This window comes from Schistocerca americana, chromosome 1 (assembly GCF_021461395.2).
Source record: "Schistocerca americana isolate TAMUIC-IGC-003095 chromosome 1, iqSchAmer2.1, whole genome shotgun sequence".
Taxonomy (NCBI): Eukaryota; Metazoa; Arthropoda; class Insecta; order Orthoptera; family Acrididae; genus Schistocerca; species Schistocerca americana.
The window spans coordinates 817,995,467-818,013,594 of record NC_060119.1 but is presented as its reverse complement, the minus strand read 5'-3'; the positions used below and the strand labels follow the sequence as shown (position 1 = coordinate 818,013,594).

At 42.1% G+C, this 18,128-nt stretch overlaps 1 protein-coding gene across 2 annotated transcripts in view; it reads right to left on the bottom strand.

Moving 5' to 3' along the window:
* Nucleotides 1-9,195: 9,195 nt before the first annotated feature.
* LOC124546137 (solute carrier family 22 member 7-like) overlaps nucleotides 9,196-18,128 on the bottom strand; it is a 92,692-nt gene continuing 83,759 nt past the window's right edge. For both annotated transcript variants that reach the window (XM_047125014.1, XM_047125015.1), the window contains exon 9: nucleotides 9,196-9,553. In XM_047125014.1, the coding sequence (XP_046980970.1) occupies nucleotides 9,341-9,553 (213 nt within the window). In that variant the 3' untranslated portion in view covers nucleotides 9,196-9,340. The remainder of the gene's footprint in view (nucleotides 9,554-18,128) is intronic.

Genomic DNA, 18,128 nt, shown 5'->3' with positions numbered 1-18,128 from the left:
CCCAACAACATGCCGAATGGGCCACTCAGGACTGGCATCACGTGCTCTTCATCGATCAGTGTCGCATATATTTTCAACCAGACAATCGTTGGAGACGTGTTGGGAGGCAACCTGGTCAGACTGCACGCCTTAGATACACAGTCCAGCGAGCGCAGCAAGGTGGAGGTTCCCTGCTCTTTTGGAGTGGCATTATGTGGGGCCGACGTACGCCGCTGGCGGTCATGGAAGGCACCGTAATGGCTGTACGATACATGAGTGCCATCCTCCGACCGATAGTGCTACCATATCGGCAGCATACTGATGAGGCATTCGTCTTCATGGACGACAATTCGCGCCACCATCGTGCGTATCTTGTGAATTACTTCCTTCAGGATAACGACATCGCTCGACTAGATGGTTCAAATGGCTCTGAGCACTATGGGACTCAACTGCTGAGGTCATTAGTCCCCTAGAACTTAGAACTAGTTAAACCTAACTAACCTAAGGACATCACAAACATCCATGCCCGAGGCAGGATTCGAACCTGCGACCGTAGCGGTCTTGCGGTTCCAGACTGCAGCGCCTTTAACCGCGCTCGACTAGAGTGGCCAGCTTATTCTCCAAACGTGAACCCTATCGAACATGCCTGGAATAGATTGAAAAGGGCTGTTTATGGACGATGTGAACCACCAACCACTCTGCGGTATCTACGCCGAATCGCCGTTGAGGAGTGGTACAATCTGGACCAACCGTGTTTGATGTACTTGTGGATAGTATGTCACGACGAATACAGGCATGCATCAATGCAAGAGGACGTGCTACTGGGTATTAGAGGTACCGGTGAGTACAGCAATTGGGACCACCACGTGTGTGTGTTGGGGCTTATGGGCGCTCAACATGGTGGTCATCAGCGCCCTTGGGACCACCACGTCTGAAGGTCTCGCTGTATGGTGGTACAACATGAAATGTGTGGTTTTCATGAGCAATAGAAAGGGTGGAAGTGATGTTTATGTTTGTCTCTATTCCAATTTTCTGTACAGGTTCCGGGACTCTCGTAACAGAGGTGATGCAAAACTTTTTTTGGTGTGTGTATGTCATACTTTGAGATCTTAGGATCACTTTGTGGATTGCTTATACACCAGTGGCAATGGCAACAATGACCTCGAACAAGTGATGTCATCACTATAGCACTGGTGCGAAGTTCAAAAATCCATGACGGCACATGGAAAAAATTATAAAAATTGAAAGATAGTGGATACGAGAAATTGCACTGCCAGCAGATGGCGGTGGTGGCAAATTTAAAAATGCAGGACGGCTCTGATGAGAAACTTAACTTAAAATTTTTTAGCAACCATTTAAACTGAAACAGTCAACTACTTCACTTAAAAGTGCAAAATGGCGCTCGCAGAAACATAAAAAATAAAATTTAGCGTTCATTGAAATGGAACAGTCAGTCATAGTGCAGTATATTTTACCTAAAATAAACAGTTAATCTGCATATGTAGCCCATCATGTTCAAAAATACCTGAATATTTTGCATCATATTCAAAAGTATTCACTATACAACAGTATTTCCATATACAAAATTCACCTGAAGTGCGTAATTAGCCACCATTTATGACACAAACACACACACACACCATATAAATATTTATGTAAAAAACTATTACCTCCTCAGTAAATTTCATTGCTGTTATGCTTGAGTCTTTCAATAATAATCTTTAACTCGGTGTAGTATTATTTCACACAAATTATCTCAAATCTTTCAGAGTGGATCATTTTTTTATCAACATTATAGTGTGTCAAATTAATCGTCAACCTCCTATTAAACTGAGAGAACTTCCAGATAAGATAAATAAAATTTATGTATTATAATTTTTCTTTATTTTTTACACAATAAGTCACTTTCAAAACACATTTAATATTTTTTATCGTTTTAGATATACACTAAAATCACATTCAGATTTTCTGTTGTAATACAAATCTCATTTTATATTTTTATACATACACGATAACATCAGGAACCACCTTTCAGGTGGCAGTGATCGGAATCAAAGCCTGAAAGCATTAACGTTTTTCGTCTTGTACTGATTAGCCTAGCTTGTGCTGTTTAACTGTAGAAACTACATGGCACTTTGACTGAAATATGTACATGTTGACACAGCATGTCAGTAAGTGGTTTAATGGGATCAGAAAGATATTGTAAAGAAAAAAATATACAACCCAAAAGTGTATTGGAATACGTAAATTGGTTTTTCGTTTCAATAGGTTACTGCTAAGTCAACTGTTCCGCACACAGCAGGGGCCCCATGCAACTGTGTTCACTTTATCTACTACCGTGAAAGGTTTACCACCTGCAGCTGAAAAGAAGAATTTCTTCAAATTTACGATTAATTTTATATTTGGTAAAACTATGCAAAATTGTGGAAAGATGAGGGACATAAAACTAGCGACAGCCTGGGCAGGTAGGGACGAAGCAGCTGTATTGATTGCAAAACATAATTTTCAAAGCAACATTATTTTTACCGAATATTTAGTTGGTATTGAATTAATCGAGTTTCATGTAGTGTTTGACATGCCTTTAGCGGTATGAGTAGCTATTTTAGATATTTCATAGACCCATTTTACAGGCTTTCATTATGGATTTATGCTAAACAAGTTTTCAAAAAACATGTCAAATTATGCTTCGGGGATTTCCGGAATGATATACATACATTGTTTGACACTTCACTTATCCCCGTAAATAATAGATATAGCGTTCCACCGGTAAATAAAAAGAGATTGGAATATTGAGACGAGTTCAATGGTGAACGTATAATTGAATTTGTTGGTCTACAAGCTTCAATTGTTTCACTCGAGACTGAATCAGTATGAGTAATGCGAGAGGAAAGAGTGTGAAACATTATTCTGTTAAAGAGGTAACTAATGACGATTACCAGCAATGTGTGTTGAATGCTGATGCTATTCAGAACCATCATAATTGGCTATTACAATAGCATGTATTCGAGTTTTAAAAGCCGAATACACACGACTCCATTGTAGACTATCATCACTGATTCAAACACACTTCTTAGATGAATCAACCATTATTTATAGCTATGCAGCACTATTTATACTACTGAGGCTTCTTCTTCACTAACAGACTGCAAAATTGCTATGCCATAGTACTCCGACATGCAAAAACATCTCCATGACACAAGCACAGAGGACAGCAGCGCAGTGACTTATCGCTAATAGTGCCACTAAGCACAGCACTAATCAGGGTTTTCAGACTGGTGTTTCGCAACGACTTAGTGTGTGATGTCACGAAATTTTATTCTACCCAGAGATCAAAAAATTTGCAAAAATCAAAATAATTTCTAATAGTGTTCTGCAAGCGTAATATCGACGAATATATGATTTCAAATTTTGAATATCCATGTAAAAATGTAAACTGTTAATGAACTGTATGTGCTTGGTGGCCTAAATTCTTGTCTTACTTAAATGAGTGTATCCTCGTTGTGGTATGTACAGAATGATCCATTGTCCTAGAAACGTCAATTTTTCGAGCCCCTTCAGTTTCTACATAGGTTTATGTGATAACATCAACGTCTACATTCTGCGGCTCACTGTACGCAACGTAGTAATGGACAGTTTTTATTGAACCATACATTAAAATCTGCTCGTGTTTCATTTTCGGATGTAGCGTATGAAGAATGAATACTTCTGCACTTCGATGAGAGCTGTTTATCCGTAATTTCATATGCAGAGTCTCTACATGATAAGTACGTAAGGGGCTGAAAAAATTCTTAGTTTCAGCGCTGAAAGGTGGGTGTTGGAGTTTTCCAAGAACTGTACTGAGAGGTGTACGACGCACTGACTCGAGTCTTGTCGGGTAAGATTGTTCAAGATTTCTGTTACACTCTCTCACCAGGGAAACAGTCTGTGACCATTCGTGCCAGTTTTCAGAACGTAGATATTTCTTTAAAATATTTTTAGCTTGTAAAAAGAACAACAGCCGTATGTTCTGTTAGACACATAGCCTGGCTTTAGATACATTTCTTATCACCATTATCTGTGCTCTAAACAAAAGATAAATGTCATGAGAAAATGTTATTGAAATACTGTGCACTTAATTTTTAAGATCTTTGTGACAGGCAGTACGCATGAAAAAAAAAGATAATAGTCCTACATATGCGTCTATGTTATACCTCATTCCTTAAAACCAGGTTTTTGGTTGTGAATATTCGTTGACAGTAATTGGATATAAAAGTATTATTTTATGCCCAGTTACGGACTCTGCCAGCCTCTCCTCCCCGCAAATCTCGTCGAAGTGCTTCTCTACTGCTTTAACTGGTTTGTTATTCAACGTACTCACGATTGCCCATCTTACACAGATGTTAAACTATCGTGAAGTAGTTTGTTAAAGATCCTTTATTGCTGCATATTTCTCACAGCACCTAACCGACGTAATATAATAGTGCTGTAGTGGCTCGCATTACTGAGAATGATTGTTCAACTCCTTATGTGGCTATCCAGAAATGTTTTCAGTGGTTCGCCCCAAATCACTTGAGGCAAATGCTGGGTTAGTTCCTTTGAAAAGAACATAGTCTGTTTCCTTGCCCAGCCTTCACATACCCGTTTCTAAAGACAAGTTCATATGCAGCTGCAGCATCCATACTCTCCGACTGTTAGGCATTAGACTAGTATTTTACCCCGAAACTTAAAATTTAAAAAGCAGTGTAGAATTCAATAATGGTTTTAAGACCATTTGATACACTTCATTCGTTGAATTTCCTACTCGTAAGAATTGCGTTCTCAGTAGCATTCAGAACGTCAGTGAATCTCTCTTCACATATGCTGTCGCATTTGTCAGAGTAACGCGTTGAATTTAATGTCTTGAAAATGTTCCCGGAAGACAATTTTATCTCCTACCACCGTAGCAAGCTGTGACAAAAAAAAATACATGACTGTTTCTTGATTAACCCTTAGCTCCTTACTATACAGTGACGCCTTTTAGAGTAAATTTAAACCGTAAGTTGATTCTTCATTAGATATTAACCACTAATGACTGACGCATCGTTATAGCCGTGGCTGCAACATCTGCTATTCCCTTCCATTCTACGCAGTGAATTGTTGTTCGAGCGCAGATTTATCTTCGACATAGGCAAAGGAGGAAAAGGATTATTCGCACATCTTTGCCTCAGAAATTTCTAAAATAGTAGTTAATTACTTTAACACAGTGAAAGACATCTCTGGACAATCGATTTTAGTAAAATATCGTATAAGATGAGCCGTAGGGTCAGAATCGGCTCATGCGAGGCATGTCACCGGAATCCAAGCTGATCTACCCCGAGGTCGACTTCTACCAGTTTTTACATTCTTCTGTAAATAATTTGTGTCTGAATTTTGCTTCCATGATCTACTAAGCAGATAGTTCGGTAATAATCAAAGCTATCAACAGCTGCTTTCTTTGGAATAGAAGTTATTACACTCTTTTTGAAGTGTGAGTGTATTTCGCCTGTCTCATATATCTTGCACATAAGGTGGAATAGTTTTGTCATGGTTGGCTCTTCCATTCTGAGGAAATATTGTCACCTCCAGCGGCCTTCTTACGGTTCAGGCCTTTCAGTGCTCCATAAGATCTTACCGCTGTACCGTATCTCCCATCTCATCTTCATCTACATCCTCTTCCCTTTTTGTAATATTGTCCTCCAGCTCATTGCCCTTGTAGTGCCCCTCTATATAATCCTTCCATCTTTCAACCTTTCGTTCTTTGCTTAGCTTTGGCTTGCCACCTGAGCTCTTGATATTCATACAGTTGCTTCTTTAGTCTCCAACGATCTCTTTAATTTTCCTATAAGTGGCGTCTAACTTTTCAACAGTCATGCATGTTTCAACACCCTTGCATTTACCCTCAAGCCATTCTTGCTTAGCTGGTTTGCATTTTTGGTCAGTCTCATTTTTAGACGACTATATTCCTTTTCGACTGACCCGCCACGTTAGCCGAGAGCAGTAATGCGTTGCTTCCTAGACTCAGGTAGGCGGATTACCGGCGTTGGCCAGTGTGCCGGCAAGCCTTGATGTGGTTTTTATGCGGTTTTCCACATTCCACTAGGTGAATACCGGACTGGTCCCCACGTTGCGCCTCAGTTATACGACTCGCAGACATCTGAACACGTTCCATGGATTACACTAAAGGCAGACAGCTGGGGTACACTAATTCCATCCCAGGGGGTACGGGATGGCGGCAGGAAGGGCATCTGGCCACCCCTTAAAAATTAACCTTGCAAATCCGATCCTAACAATGCCGACTCTGTGAAACTGCGGGACAAGGCACCAGAAAAAGAAGAAAGAAGAAGATTCCCTTTCGACTACTCCATTTGCTGGATTCATGTTTCGTAGATTGGATTTAATACCCCATGTATTGTCCAAGGGTATCTACTGAATTTTGTCTTTTTCACTGTTTGATCCTCTGCTGCCTTCACTATTTCATCTTTCAACGCTGCTGATTCTACTTTTATTGTGTACCTTACATCTGTTTCAGTCAATCGCTGCCTAATTATTTCCTTTAAATTCCTAACAACCTCTGAATCCGATCTCATCATGTTCCTACCCTTTTGCAGTTTCTTAAGTAAATTGTGGTCAGAGGCTACATATGTCTCTGGAAATGTCTTACAGTTCAAAGCCTGAAATCAAATGAAACTTACTGCACGCGAATGAACGCTGAGATCCACTAGTAGGAATGCAATGGCGATTAAAAAATGCTTCTCTTATAACTAGTGTTCGAGAGAAGCCTCGTCGGTTCCCACTGCATTGCGCAATCAGCCACACAACAATTCCGACAGCAAAGAACCTTTGTTAAGGTTCTGTGTTCCAAGCCGTGTTCCAGAATTCTTCACTGGGTAATAATATTAATTTTTATTTTTAGATTGGAGGTTCGGCTTTTTACAGAGCGAGAGGGAAAAGACAAAAATGTGTAAAATAGGACTGAGGGTTCTGAAAACTTCTAACTTACATCTGTCGCCGGCCGAAGTGGCCGTGCGGTTAAAGGCGCTGCAGTCTGGAACCGCAAGACCGCTACGGTCTTGCCTCGGGCATGGATGTTTGTGATGTCCTTAGGTTAGTTAGGTTTAACTAGTTCTAAGTTCTAGGGGACTAATGACCTCAGCAGTTGAGTCCCATAGTGCTCAGAGCCATTTTGAACATCTGTCGTCTGTACCATTTATTAAATCGCCGCTGACCACTACACAACTTTCAAAAATATTAAATTAAATGTTTCTTTCTCACAGTTGCCTTCGTACACCTAAGTAATTCGTCAACCTTTTGTTGTAAGTCTCAATAATTTCTCACCAGGCTCCGGCGTATATTAAAAATTAAAATATATTTTTCGAATAAAATTAATTTCAGTCTCCTTCACAAAATTCAATATATTCAAATTCAGATAAACTATTTCTCTAGCTTTCAAACTACAATAAACATTTATTGATATTATATACTTTGTACATTAAAATGAACAGGCCTATCTGATAAACTGGACTCAGCTCAATCCTTTTCCATTAAAATACGGTTAAAATTACGATAAAAGTCTCTCGGAAAAGACAGGGACAATGTGTGAGCCTTGTTCTGAGGGACGTTGGTTTTCGGCAAGTTACAGCTTGTGATCAGATATCTGACAGCGCGGCCATCTTCAGGGGCGTTACACATTCTTCCCATGATCGCGGTTACATAAAAAGAGGAAAATGTTATTTCTGTAGTCACATAACAAACGAGTATTTGAACGTGTAATACAACTCGCAACAGTCTTGATACATTGGATCTGTGATTATAGGTGGCAAGCGTCACTGACAATTTAGTAATACTGCAGTACATATCTTTGTCTAGCGACAGTTATTGTACTGTTTCTCCTGGGTGGACATGAATGTGAAATGTGTAGATTTCATGTTTTTACGGTAGGTATTGTATGAGTAACTTGCGAGTTTTACCAAGAACCAATGTATTATGCCACAATTTATGCCTATTCCATGGCACTGAGATTCTGTGTTTGAACTCTGACGTCTTTTGTCATTACTGTGCTTCTTCTTGGCTTATGATCTGGACGCGAACCGTAAGGAGCGTTTAACGAAGGTTCATCTTGCTGTATCAGCCAATGTAAGTTATTAACAAAACTGAAAATAGAGTTGTTTGTGACTTAAACATTGTGTCTGTGTTGAAATCATTTGTTATCCTAAACCCTGCTTGTCTAGAGTAGACATGGGCCTTAAATGAGATTCTTCATTGTTAGGCGCCATCTTAAAAAATAATTAAGAACTTTCTTTTAGCTCATCGTAGAGACGTGCCGCCAGTTAGAAAACTAAGCCTTTCTTTCAGACTCTACGAGCCTGGTGGACGCTGCAAATAATTTAATAAGATTCACTTTCAGATTTTCTCAAAGTTGCGAGATAACATTCCAGGCAGGAAGGCCTGGTCACAGGATTCTAGTTCTGGTATAAGATTCCATTTGCAAAAGCTGCGCTTGTTATCTTATACTGGGAATCAAGACGAAACCCCTATTTTGAGTTATGGAATTTATGATGAAATATTCTCTGGTGCTATAAACACACGACTTTTAACTTAATGTCAACTAGGCATATATTGAGGAATATCCGTGGTGTTTTAATAGTTAAATAAATGAGTATTTACAATTCCGTAACCCCCTGAGAACTGAGCTAGTTTACTGTGTGCTTCTATGCGTCGGGTTAAATTAAACCACATATTACACTGTTAATAATATTCCTACATTAGTTATTTCTTTTTTATGCTGACCCATTGCATTAATGTGTGATTCTTTTTTATATAAGTCACGGCTCATATTCATTCCATTACGTTCCATTGATAGTAAAGGAAAAGAGTCACAACTATTTTTATTTTATTACATTACATTGTGGCTGGATTTGCCTGACTTTTTTCTACTAATGCTGCCGTCATTCTGTAGACGAGATCAGAGGTAGAAATAGAATACTTGCTTGCTTCATTGCCAAGGTTTAACTGCAAATATTCTTACAAAGTAGACAGCAGCATAAATATCTTAAAAATTGTTTGTGCTTTACATTACGTGCTTACCAATTTACTCATTTGACTTCAAGTTGTGGAGTGCATGAAAGAAGGGAGAAAGAGAGATGATTTGTGGGTTTCAATAATAGGCATAACAGAAGATGACTGAGATAAATAAAAAAAACGTATAGAGTCCTGCTGTGATATACATATTTATTATAAAACGATGATAACGAATGTAAATTTATTATAAATATAGTGTATATGCAGGTACAAACGAAAGACGGAAGCTGTCCAGACGTAGCAACACGGTTGAGGTGACGGGGCGAGAGGATACGTAGCGGTGACGTCAGAGGGGCGGTGGCTGCTGGGAGCGACGCTGGCGCCGCCGGCGGAGGGCGAGGCAACTGAAGTAGGGCTGGTCGCGTCCGAAGGAGCGCGCCTCGTGCAGCGTCTCGGGCAGGCGCACATGCAGCGTCTCGGGCAGGAACGACGCCAGCACGGCGCCCAGCGTCGTGATGCTGCCCACCACCAGGAACGGCAGGCGCGCGTCCCACGTGCCCTGCCAACACGCAGCTCTGTAGCGCCCGCGCGGCGGCTCAATTTACAAATGGTTCAAATGGCTCTGAGCACTATGGGACTTAACATCTGAGGTCATCAGTCCCCTAGAACTTAGAACTACTTAAACGTAACTAACCTAAGGACATCACACACATCCATGCCCGAGGCAGGATTCGAACCTGCGACCGTAGCGGTCGCGCGGTTCCAGACTGAAGCGCCTTTAACCGCGTGGCCACACTGGCCGGCGCTCATTTTACAGAACCGACTTCGGTGTATAGCGTGACATGACAAAATTCATGGGTAGGCGATATGCACGTATAAGGATGGTGATAGTATCGCATACACGAAGTATAAAAGGACAGTGCATTGACGGAGCTGTCATTTGTACTCGTGTGATTCATGTGAGAAGGTTTGCGGCGCGATTATGGGCTCCCGACTTGAATTAACAGACCTTAAACGCGGAATGGTAGTTGGAGCTAGACGCAAGGGAAATTCCGTTTCGGAAACCGTTAGCGTATTCAATATTCAGAGATTCAAAGTATCAAAAGAGTACAGAGAATACCACATTTCAGGCATTACCTCTCAACACGGACAACGCTGTGGCCGACGGCCTTCACTTAACGACTGAGAGCAGCTGGCTTTGCGTAGAGTTGTCCGCGTGAAATAACTACAGAAATCAATCTGGGACGTATGACGAACTTACCAGTTAGGAGAATGGGGCAAAATTTGGCGTTAATGGGCTATTGCAGCAGACGACCGATGCGAGTGCCTTTGCTAGCAGCACGACATCGCCTGCAGCGCCTGTCTTTGGCTCGTGATCATGTTGGTTGGACTCTATACGACTGGAAAAGCGTACCTTGATCGTATGAGTCCCAATGTCAGATGGTAAGAGCTGATGGTAGGGTCGAGTGTGGCGCAGACCCCACGAAGCCATGGACCCAAGTTGTCAACAAGGCACTGTGCCAGCCGGGTGTGGCTCCATAATGCTGTGGGCTGAGTTCTTTGGTACAACTGAACCAATCATTGACTGGAAATCGTTATGTTCGGCTACTTGGGGACCATTTGCAGGTATTTATGAACTTCATATTCCCTAAAAACAAAGGAATTTTTGTGGATGACGATGTACCATGCCACCAGGCCACATTCTGGACAAATTGAGCGAATGATTTCGTGGCCAAGATCGCCCGACATGAAGGTAATTATGGACGGCTACAGAGGTGGTTTGGGTCAATATTTCTGCAGGGGACTTCCAGCGACTTGTTGAGTCCATATCACGTCGAGCTGCTGCACTAGGTCGAGCAAAAGGAGGCCCGACACAATGTTGGGAGGTATCCTATGACTTACGTTACCTCAGTGTAAGGATTCGTCCACACCACTAGCGTGCGGAACATGGCAGTGGTCGACTTGCAGCACATGTCCTAGAACAAAATCTTTGAATTCTGGCGCCAATATGTTTGTTAGGGACATGGCTCACCTGAATACAATCCAAGTCCAATGCGTGTAAACAATGAACTTCTGACACTGTGAAACAAAATTACGAACGCTGTCATTCCACGCAACACAGTTACATGACGTACTTATGAATGCAGTGACTGTGCGAATAGAAAAACACACACACAAGTAATTAAAACAAGCTACTTGCTTCTACGTTTAAAATGAAGAATACCTAATTAACCAGCGCCGAGGAGGTGATTTTAAAATGGGTTGTGACCAACTAATGATAATGAACAGTTTTAAATGAACGCAATCTGTATTCTGCTTTAATTCTGATACAACAGTGGGTCGAGTTTGTCGAATCGGCGCTAAAGGAAGCATCAGTCGATGATGCCGACCTGTCACTGTGTTGTTCTCGGATAACTGTAGTTTCCAGCCTTACAATTCACTTTCTCCAGCTTGTACTGGTGTCAGCTGTACAATTATACACAGGCCGCTGGAAGAACGTCCCTGAGACTCCACACACTTGGAGAGCATTGTGTGGTGAGGACACTTTAGCTCCAGTCCAAGCTCTCGAATTCGTAAACGATGCCGTGATGATGACACCACGTTGCCATCCAAACAACACAAGGTCACACTTTGTGCTGTACTTCCTCCTCCTCCTCCTCCTCCTTTTCTTCTTCTTTCTCTTTTTCTTCTTTTTCGTCATCAGTCTTCCGACTGGTCCGATGCTACCTGCCCCGAATTCACGAGCCGGCCGTTGTGGCCGAGCGGTTCTAGGCGCTTCAGTCCGGAACCGCGCTGCTGCTACAGTCGCAGGTTCGAATCCTGCCTCGGGCATGGATGTGTGTGATCTCCTTAGGTTAGTTAGGTTTAAGTAGTTCTAAGTCTATGCGACTGATGACCTCGGATGTTAAGTCCCATAGTGCTGAGAGCCATTTGAACCATTTTTGAACCATTCGAATTCACGATTTCCCCTCCTGTGCCAAACTCTTCATCTCATAGTAGCATTTGCAACCTACGTCCTCAATAATTTGCTGGATATATTCCAGTCTCTGTCATCCTTTGCAGTTTTTGCCTTCTACAGCTCCCTCTAGTACCATGGAAGTTATTCCCTGATGTCATAACAGATGTCCTACCATCCTGTCCCTTCTTCCTATCAGTGTTTTCCATGTATTCCTTTCCTCGCTGATTTTCCGGAGGGTGTCCTCGTTCCTTTCTTATCAGTCCATCTAATTTTCAACAGTCTTCTGTAGCACCACACCTCACACGCTTCGAGTCTCTTCTGCTTCAGTTTCTCCAGAGTCCATGTTCACACTACCATACAGTGCCGTGCTCCAAACGTATATTCTCAGAAATTTCTTCCTCAAATTAAGGCCTGTGTTTAATAGTATAGACTTCTCTTGGTCAGGAATGTCCTCTTTGCCAGTGCTAGTTTGCTTTATATATCGTTCTCGCTCCGTCTGTCATGGATTATTTTGCTGCCTTGGTAGCGGAATTCCGTAAGTTCATCCACTTCGTGATCACCAATTCTGATATTAAGTTTCCAGCTGTTCTCATTCCGCTACCTCTCGTTACTTTCGTCTTTCTTCGATTTACTCTCAATCGATACTCTGCACTCATTAAACCTTTCATTCCGTTTAGCAGATAGCGTAATTCTTCCTCACTTGCACTCAGGACAGCAAAGTCATCAGCGAATCGTATCGTTGATATCCTTTCACCTTAAATCTTAATTCCAATCCTGAACCTTTCTTTTATTTCCATCATTGCTTCCTCGATATACTGATTGAACGGTAGGGGCGAAAGGCTACATCCTTGTCTGACACCCTTTCTAATACGAGCACTTCGTTCTTGGTCGTCCACTCTAATTATTCCCTCTTGGCTGTTGTACATATTGTATATGACCCGTCTCTCCCTATAGCTTACCCCTAATTTTTTCAGAATTTCGAACATCTTGTACCATTTTACATTGTCAAACGCTTTTTCCGGGTCGACAAATCCTACGAAGGTGTCTTGATTTTTCTTTAGTCTTGCTTCCATTATTAACCGCAACGTCAGAACTGCCTCTCTGAGGCCTTCACCTTTCCCAAGGCCAAACTGATCCTCATCCGAGAGACCCTCAGTTTTCTTTCCATTGTTCTGCATATTATTCTTGGAAACGAGTTTAATGCATGAGTTGTTAAGCTGACTGTGCATTTGTCGGCCCGTGAAATCTTCTAAATTGTGTGCCTGGTGTTTTTCCGAACGTCTTACGATATATCACAAGTCTCATACTTTCTACACACCAACGTGAATAGTCGTTTTGTTGCCACTTCTGCCAATGATTTTAGAAATTCCGATGGAATGTTACCAACCCCCTCTGCCTTATTTGATCTTAAGACTTACAAAGCGCTTTTAAATTCTGACTCTAATACTGGATCCCACATCACTTCCCTATCGACTCCTTTTTCTTTTTCTGTCGCGTCACCAGACAAGTCTTCCCACTTGTTTTACAATTGCACACATTAAAAGCAACAGTAATTGCTCTTGTACTCGTTGACGTGTTTTCTTCAACGTGATGCAGTATGGGCCCTTCCAATTCGGATGTGCGGCCTCTTTTTGGAGCACCACAATTGCGCAATCTGACGTTGGAGGTACCCTTCCTCGCCGTTGTGTAATTGTAGCGAAAAGGTTATGCGATGGTGCCGGGCGCTGTGAAGAACGATCTTGATAAATGCGACGAGCAGCTCTCTCATTACCGTGAGCTTCACCATTCAGAAAGATCATGTCGTTGTATTCTGCAGACGTGTACTCAACCACGTTACTCTAACAGTCGCAGACATGCGAATGAGTCTCGTAACAGGTCAAAGAAGTAGGATGGACGTTAAATGACACCAGCCGATCCGACGTAACCATCATCCACAATGACTGCCCAGTTGCGTAGCCACCTGGCAAACATGTTTTCAAACGGCTATAGCACGCAGACGATAGTTTCCGGGCACGTTTCCGGACGTTGGTTCCTATTCAAAATATTAGGTACTCACTCCCCTCTACAAGTCCTAGAAATATGTAACGGGAATTTTCTAATACCCTGCATAACTATTAAACGTGGAGAGAATATGCGGAACGTAACGAGTTGTTTCTTTTACTACGAGATAGTAAGTTGGTTTTCGAAGAAAAAACCAGCCTTTCGGTGGTATTGAAGAACAGAGGGTTTCGATGGAAAACGTTTTCTGGAAGAAGAAGTCTGCTTGAATAGAATACCGTAGCCTGGAGATGCCGTTTCTTGAGGGAAGTATGCAGACCTCACGAAATCGTTTGGTCAGACGAAACGTGGGGTAAATGCCAGTGATTCCAGACCAAATGCGTGGGCTGGTGACACTGCACGAGTAACAATGAAGTCTCCAGTTGGAGAAGGCAACCGGCTCATTCTTCTACGTGCTAGAACGACCGGTGGGTTTGTTCCAAATGCTTTGTTGTGGTTTTCAACGAAGGTACCTAGGGACCACAACGAGGGAATGGCGGAAACGGAACTTAAAGATTGGTTCGAGCACTCTTTGGTACCAAACATAGAAAAGAAGTACACTATAATATCGATAATGCACCATATCACTACGTTCAATTAAATACAAGGTGCATTCAAGTTCTAAGGCCTCCGATTTTTTTTCTAATTAACTACTCACCCGAAATCGATGAAACTGGCGTTACTTCTCGACGTAATCGCCCTGCAGACGTACACATTTTTCACAACGCTGACGCCATGATTCCATGGCAGCGGCGAAGGCTTCTTTAGGAGTCTGTTTTGACCACTGGAAAATCGCTGAGGCAATAGCAGCACGGCTGGTGAATGTGCGGCCACGGAGAGTGTCTTTCATTGTTGGAAAAAGCCAAAAGTCACTAGGAGCCAGGTCAGGTGAGTAGGGAGCATGAGGAATCACTTCAAAGTTGTTATCACGAAGAAACTGTTGCGTAACGTTAGCTCGATGGGCGGGTGCGTTGTCTTGGTGAAACAGCACACGCGCAGCCCTTCCCGGACGTTTTTTTGCAGTTCAGGAAGGAATTTGTTCTTCAAAACATTTTCGTAGGATGCACCTGTTACCGTAGTGCCCTTTGGAATGCAATGGGTAAGGATTACGCCCTCGCTGTCCCAGAACATGGACCCCATCAATTTTTCAGCACTGGCGGTTACCCGAAATTTTTTTGGTGGCGGTGAATCTGTGTGCTTCCATTGAGCTGACTGGCGCTTTGTTTCTGGATTGAAAAATGGCATCCACGTCTCATCCATTGTCACAACCGACGAAAAGAAAGTCCCATTCATGCTGTCGTTGCGCGTCAACATTGCTTGGCAACGTGCCACACGGGCAGCCATGTGGTCGTCCGTTAGCATTCGTGGCACCCACCTGGATGACACTTTTCGCATTTTCAGGTCGTCATACAGGATTGTGTGCACAGAACCCACAGAAATGCCAACTCTGGAGGCGATCTGTTCAACAGTCATTCGGCGATCCCCCAAAACAATTCTCTCCACTTTCTCGATCATGTCGTCAGACCGGCTTGTGCAAGCCCGAGGTTGTTTCGGTTTGTTGGCACATGATGTTCTGCCTTCATTAAACTGTCGCACCACAAACACACTTTCGACACATCCAAACTCCATCACCACATGTCTCCTTCAACTGTCAATGAATTTCAATTGGTTTCACACCACGCAAATTCAGAAAACGAATGATTGCACGCTGTTCAAGTAAGGAAAACGTCACCATTTTAAGTATTTAAAACAGTTCTCATTCTCGCCGCTGGCGGTAAAATTCCGTCTGCCGTACGGTGCTGCCATCTCTGGGAAGTATTGACAATGAACACGGCCTCATTTTAAAGCAATGCTCATGTTTCTATCTATTTCCAGTCCAGAGAAAAAAAATCGGAGGCCTTAGAACTTGAATGCACCTCGAATATCCCCTGAATCCAGCAGCGGGAAGTGTGACGTAGTGAACTGGCTAGAGAAGAACGGCACCGTTTCCTTTGAAAGGTAAATGATAAAGGCAGAACTGCTAGAAATAGCGCTACAGCATAAATCGTGTATTATCATTTACAGAGACAAAAGTGCAAGAAGAAAATGGTTAAAGAGCTGCATTTCGACTACATTATTCCCAATTCAGTGTAATAGAGCTCATGTGGACTCAGGTGAAGTAAACTGTTGCAGACAGAAATAAGTTTAAAACTGAAAGACTTCGAATTTTTAGTGCATATTATTTCCAAAAAATGGAACAAAATAATAAGAGTAGGGAATGAAAGCACCACCAGCAGCAACAGTGAAGATAGTGACAGTGACATAGGAAATGTGGATAACGACGACACCGCTAAAATTCTTTGCCTTCCACTCATAGTCGCAAGGAGATAAGAGCTGATTTATAGATGAGTCGAAATATCAGAGAGACGCCACAACGTCAATAGAGGGGAACAAAGTGGAAAAGATACTTCATTTAAAAATCTTGCTGGCTTAGCAAACATTTCATACATATCAGAATGCTACATATTTATGACGTAACTGAATCTCAGCAAAGGTGGATAACAGTACAGCATTCAGAGTGAATCTTTCACTCTGCAACGGAGTGTGGTCTGTTATGAAACTTCGTGAAAGATTAAAATTCTGTGAGGCACCAGTACTCGAACCCAGAACGTTACCTTTCGGTGGCACCAAGGAAAAGATCGTTCAGACATTAGGACCTATGTTTTGCAGTTAAGTCCGAAGACTGACTTGATGCAGCTATCCACGCTACTCCACCTCTTCATCTCTCCATAACTGCTGTAGCCAGCCGGCTGGGGTGGCCGAGCGGTTCTAGGCGCTACAGTCTGGAACCGCGTGACCGCTACGGTCGCAGGTTCGAATCCTGCCTCTGGCATGGATGTGTGTGATGTCCTTAGGTTAGTTAGGTTTAAGTAGTTCTAAGTTCTAGGGGACTGATGACCTTAGAAGTTAAGTCCCATAGTGCTCTGAGCCATTTTTTTTGCTGTAGCCAACATCCATTTGAACTTGCTTGCTCCGTTCAGATCGTCACTTTTCATTACAAGTTTTACGCTTCACACTTCTCTTCGTTACTGTTTTAAGAATTTCTTGATGCCTGAGGATGTGTCCTATAGCTCCTCCCATTCTTTCAGTCAAGTTGTGGCATAAATTTCTTTTCCCAATTCGATTGAGCACCTCCTCCTCATTAGGTATTCGACCTACCTACCTAAGCTTCAGCACTTCTCTGCATCAACACATTTCAGAAGCTTCTTTCCTCTTCTGGACCCATCTCTTTATCGTCCAAATTTCACATCCGTACAAGGCTACACCGCAGACAAACATTTTTAGAAAATGTTTCATAACACCTACATTTATATTTGATATTAACAAATTTCTCTTCTTCGCAAACACTTTTCATGCTATTGCGTGGCTGCATTTTATATCCTCTCTGTTTTGGCAACCTTCAGTTATTTTGCTGCATAAACAGCAAAACTCATCTACTACTTTAATTGTCACTTCCTAATCTAATTCCCTCAGCAGCGTCCGATTTAATTAGTCCACATTCCATTATCGTTGTTGTACTTTCCTTGATGATCACTTACAACCTCTTTTCAAGACGTTATTCGAATCAAACATTCTTCAAAGTCTTTTGTCATCCCTCAGAGAACCAATTCTTATTTCTTCTCCATCATCTTCAACAGCGTTTCCAGTTTACTCCTTGGTTTCCTTTACTGCGTGCTCAATGCACAAACTGAATAAAGTCGGAGACAGGTTATAAACCTGCCTCTTTCCCTTCCCAATTAATGCTTCCCTTTCGTCTCTAATAATTGCAGTCTTGTTTCTGTACAAATGTCTCCCTGTACTCTATCCCTGCTACCTTCAGAATTTCAAGGAGTGCACTGCAATACATATTCTCAAAAGTTTTGTCTAAATCTACAAGTGCTATAAACAGCGGTTTGCCTATCTTTAACGTAAGTCGTATGGCCAGTATTGACTTACTTGACGAAAAGGTGCCTCTTGAAGTGCAGTGGTGTGCAAGGTGTGGAATAGAAAACTGTCATTTTAGAAAAAAATCAAAGGAGGAAAATGAAGTGCTCTCAGATAGGAAGGAGTTAACGGATCATTATATAGCCTTGTACCAGTATAAAACTGAATTTCGGAG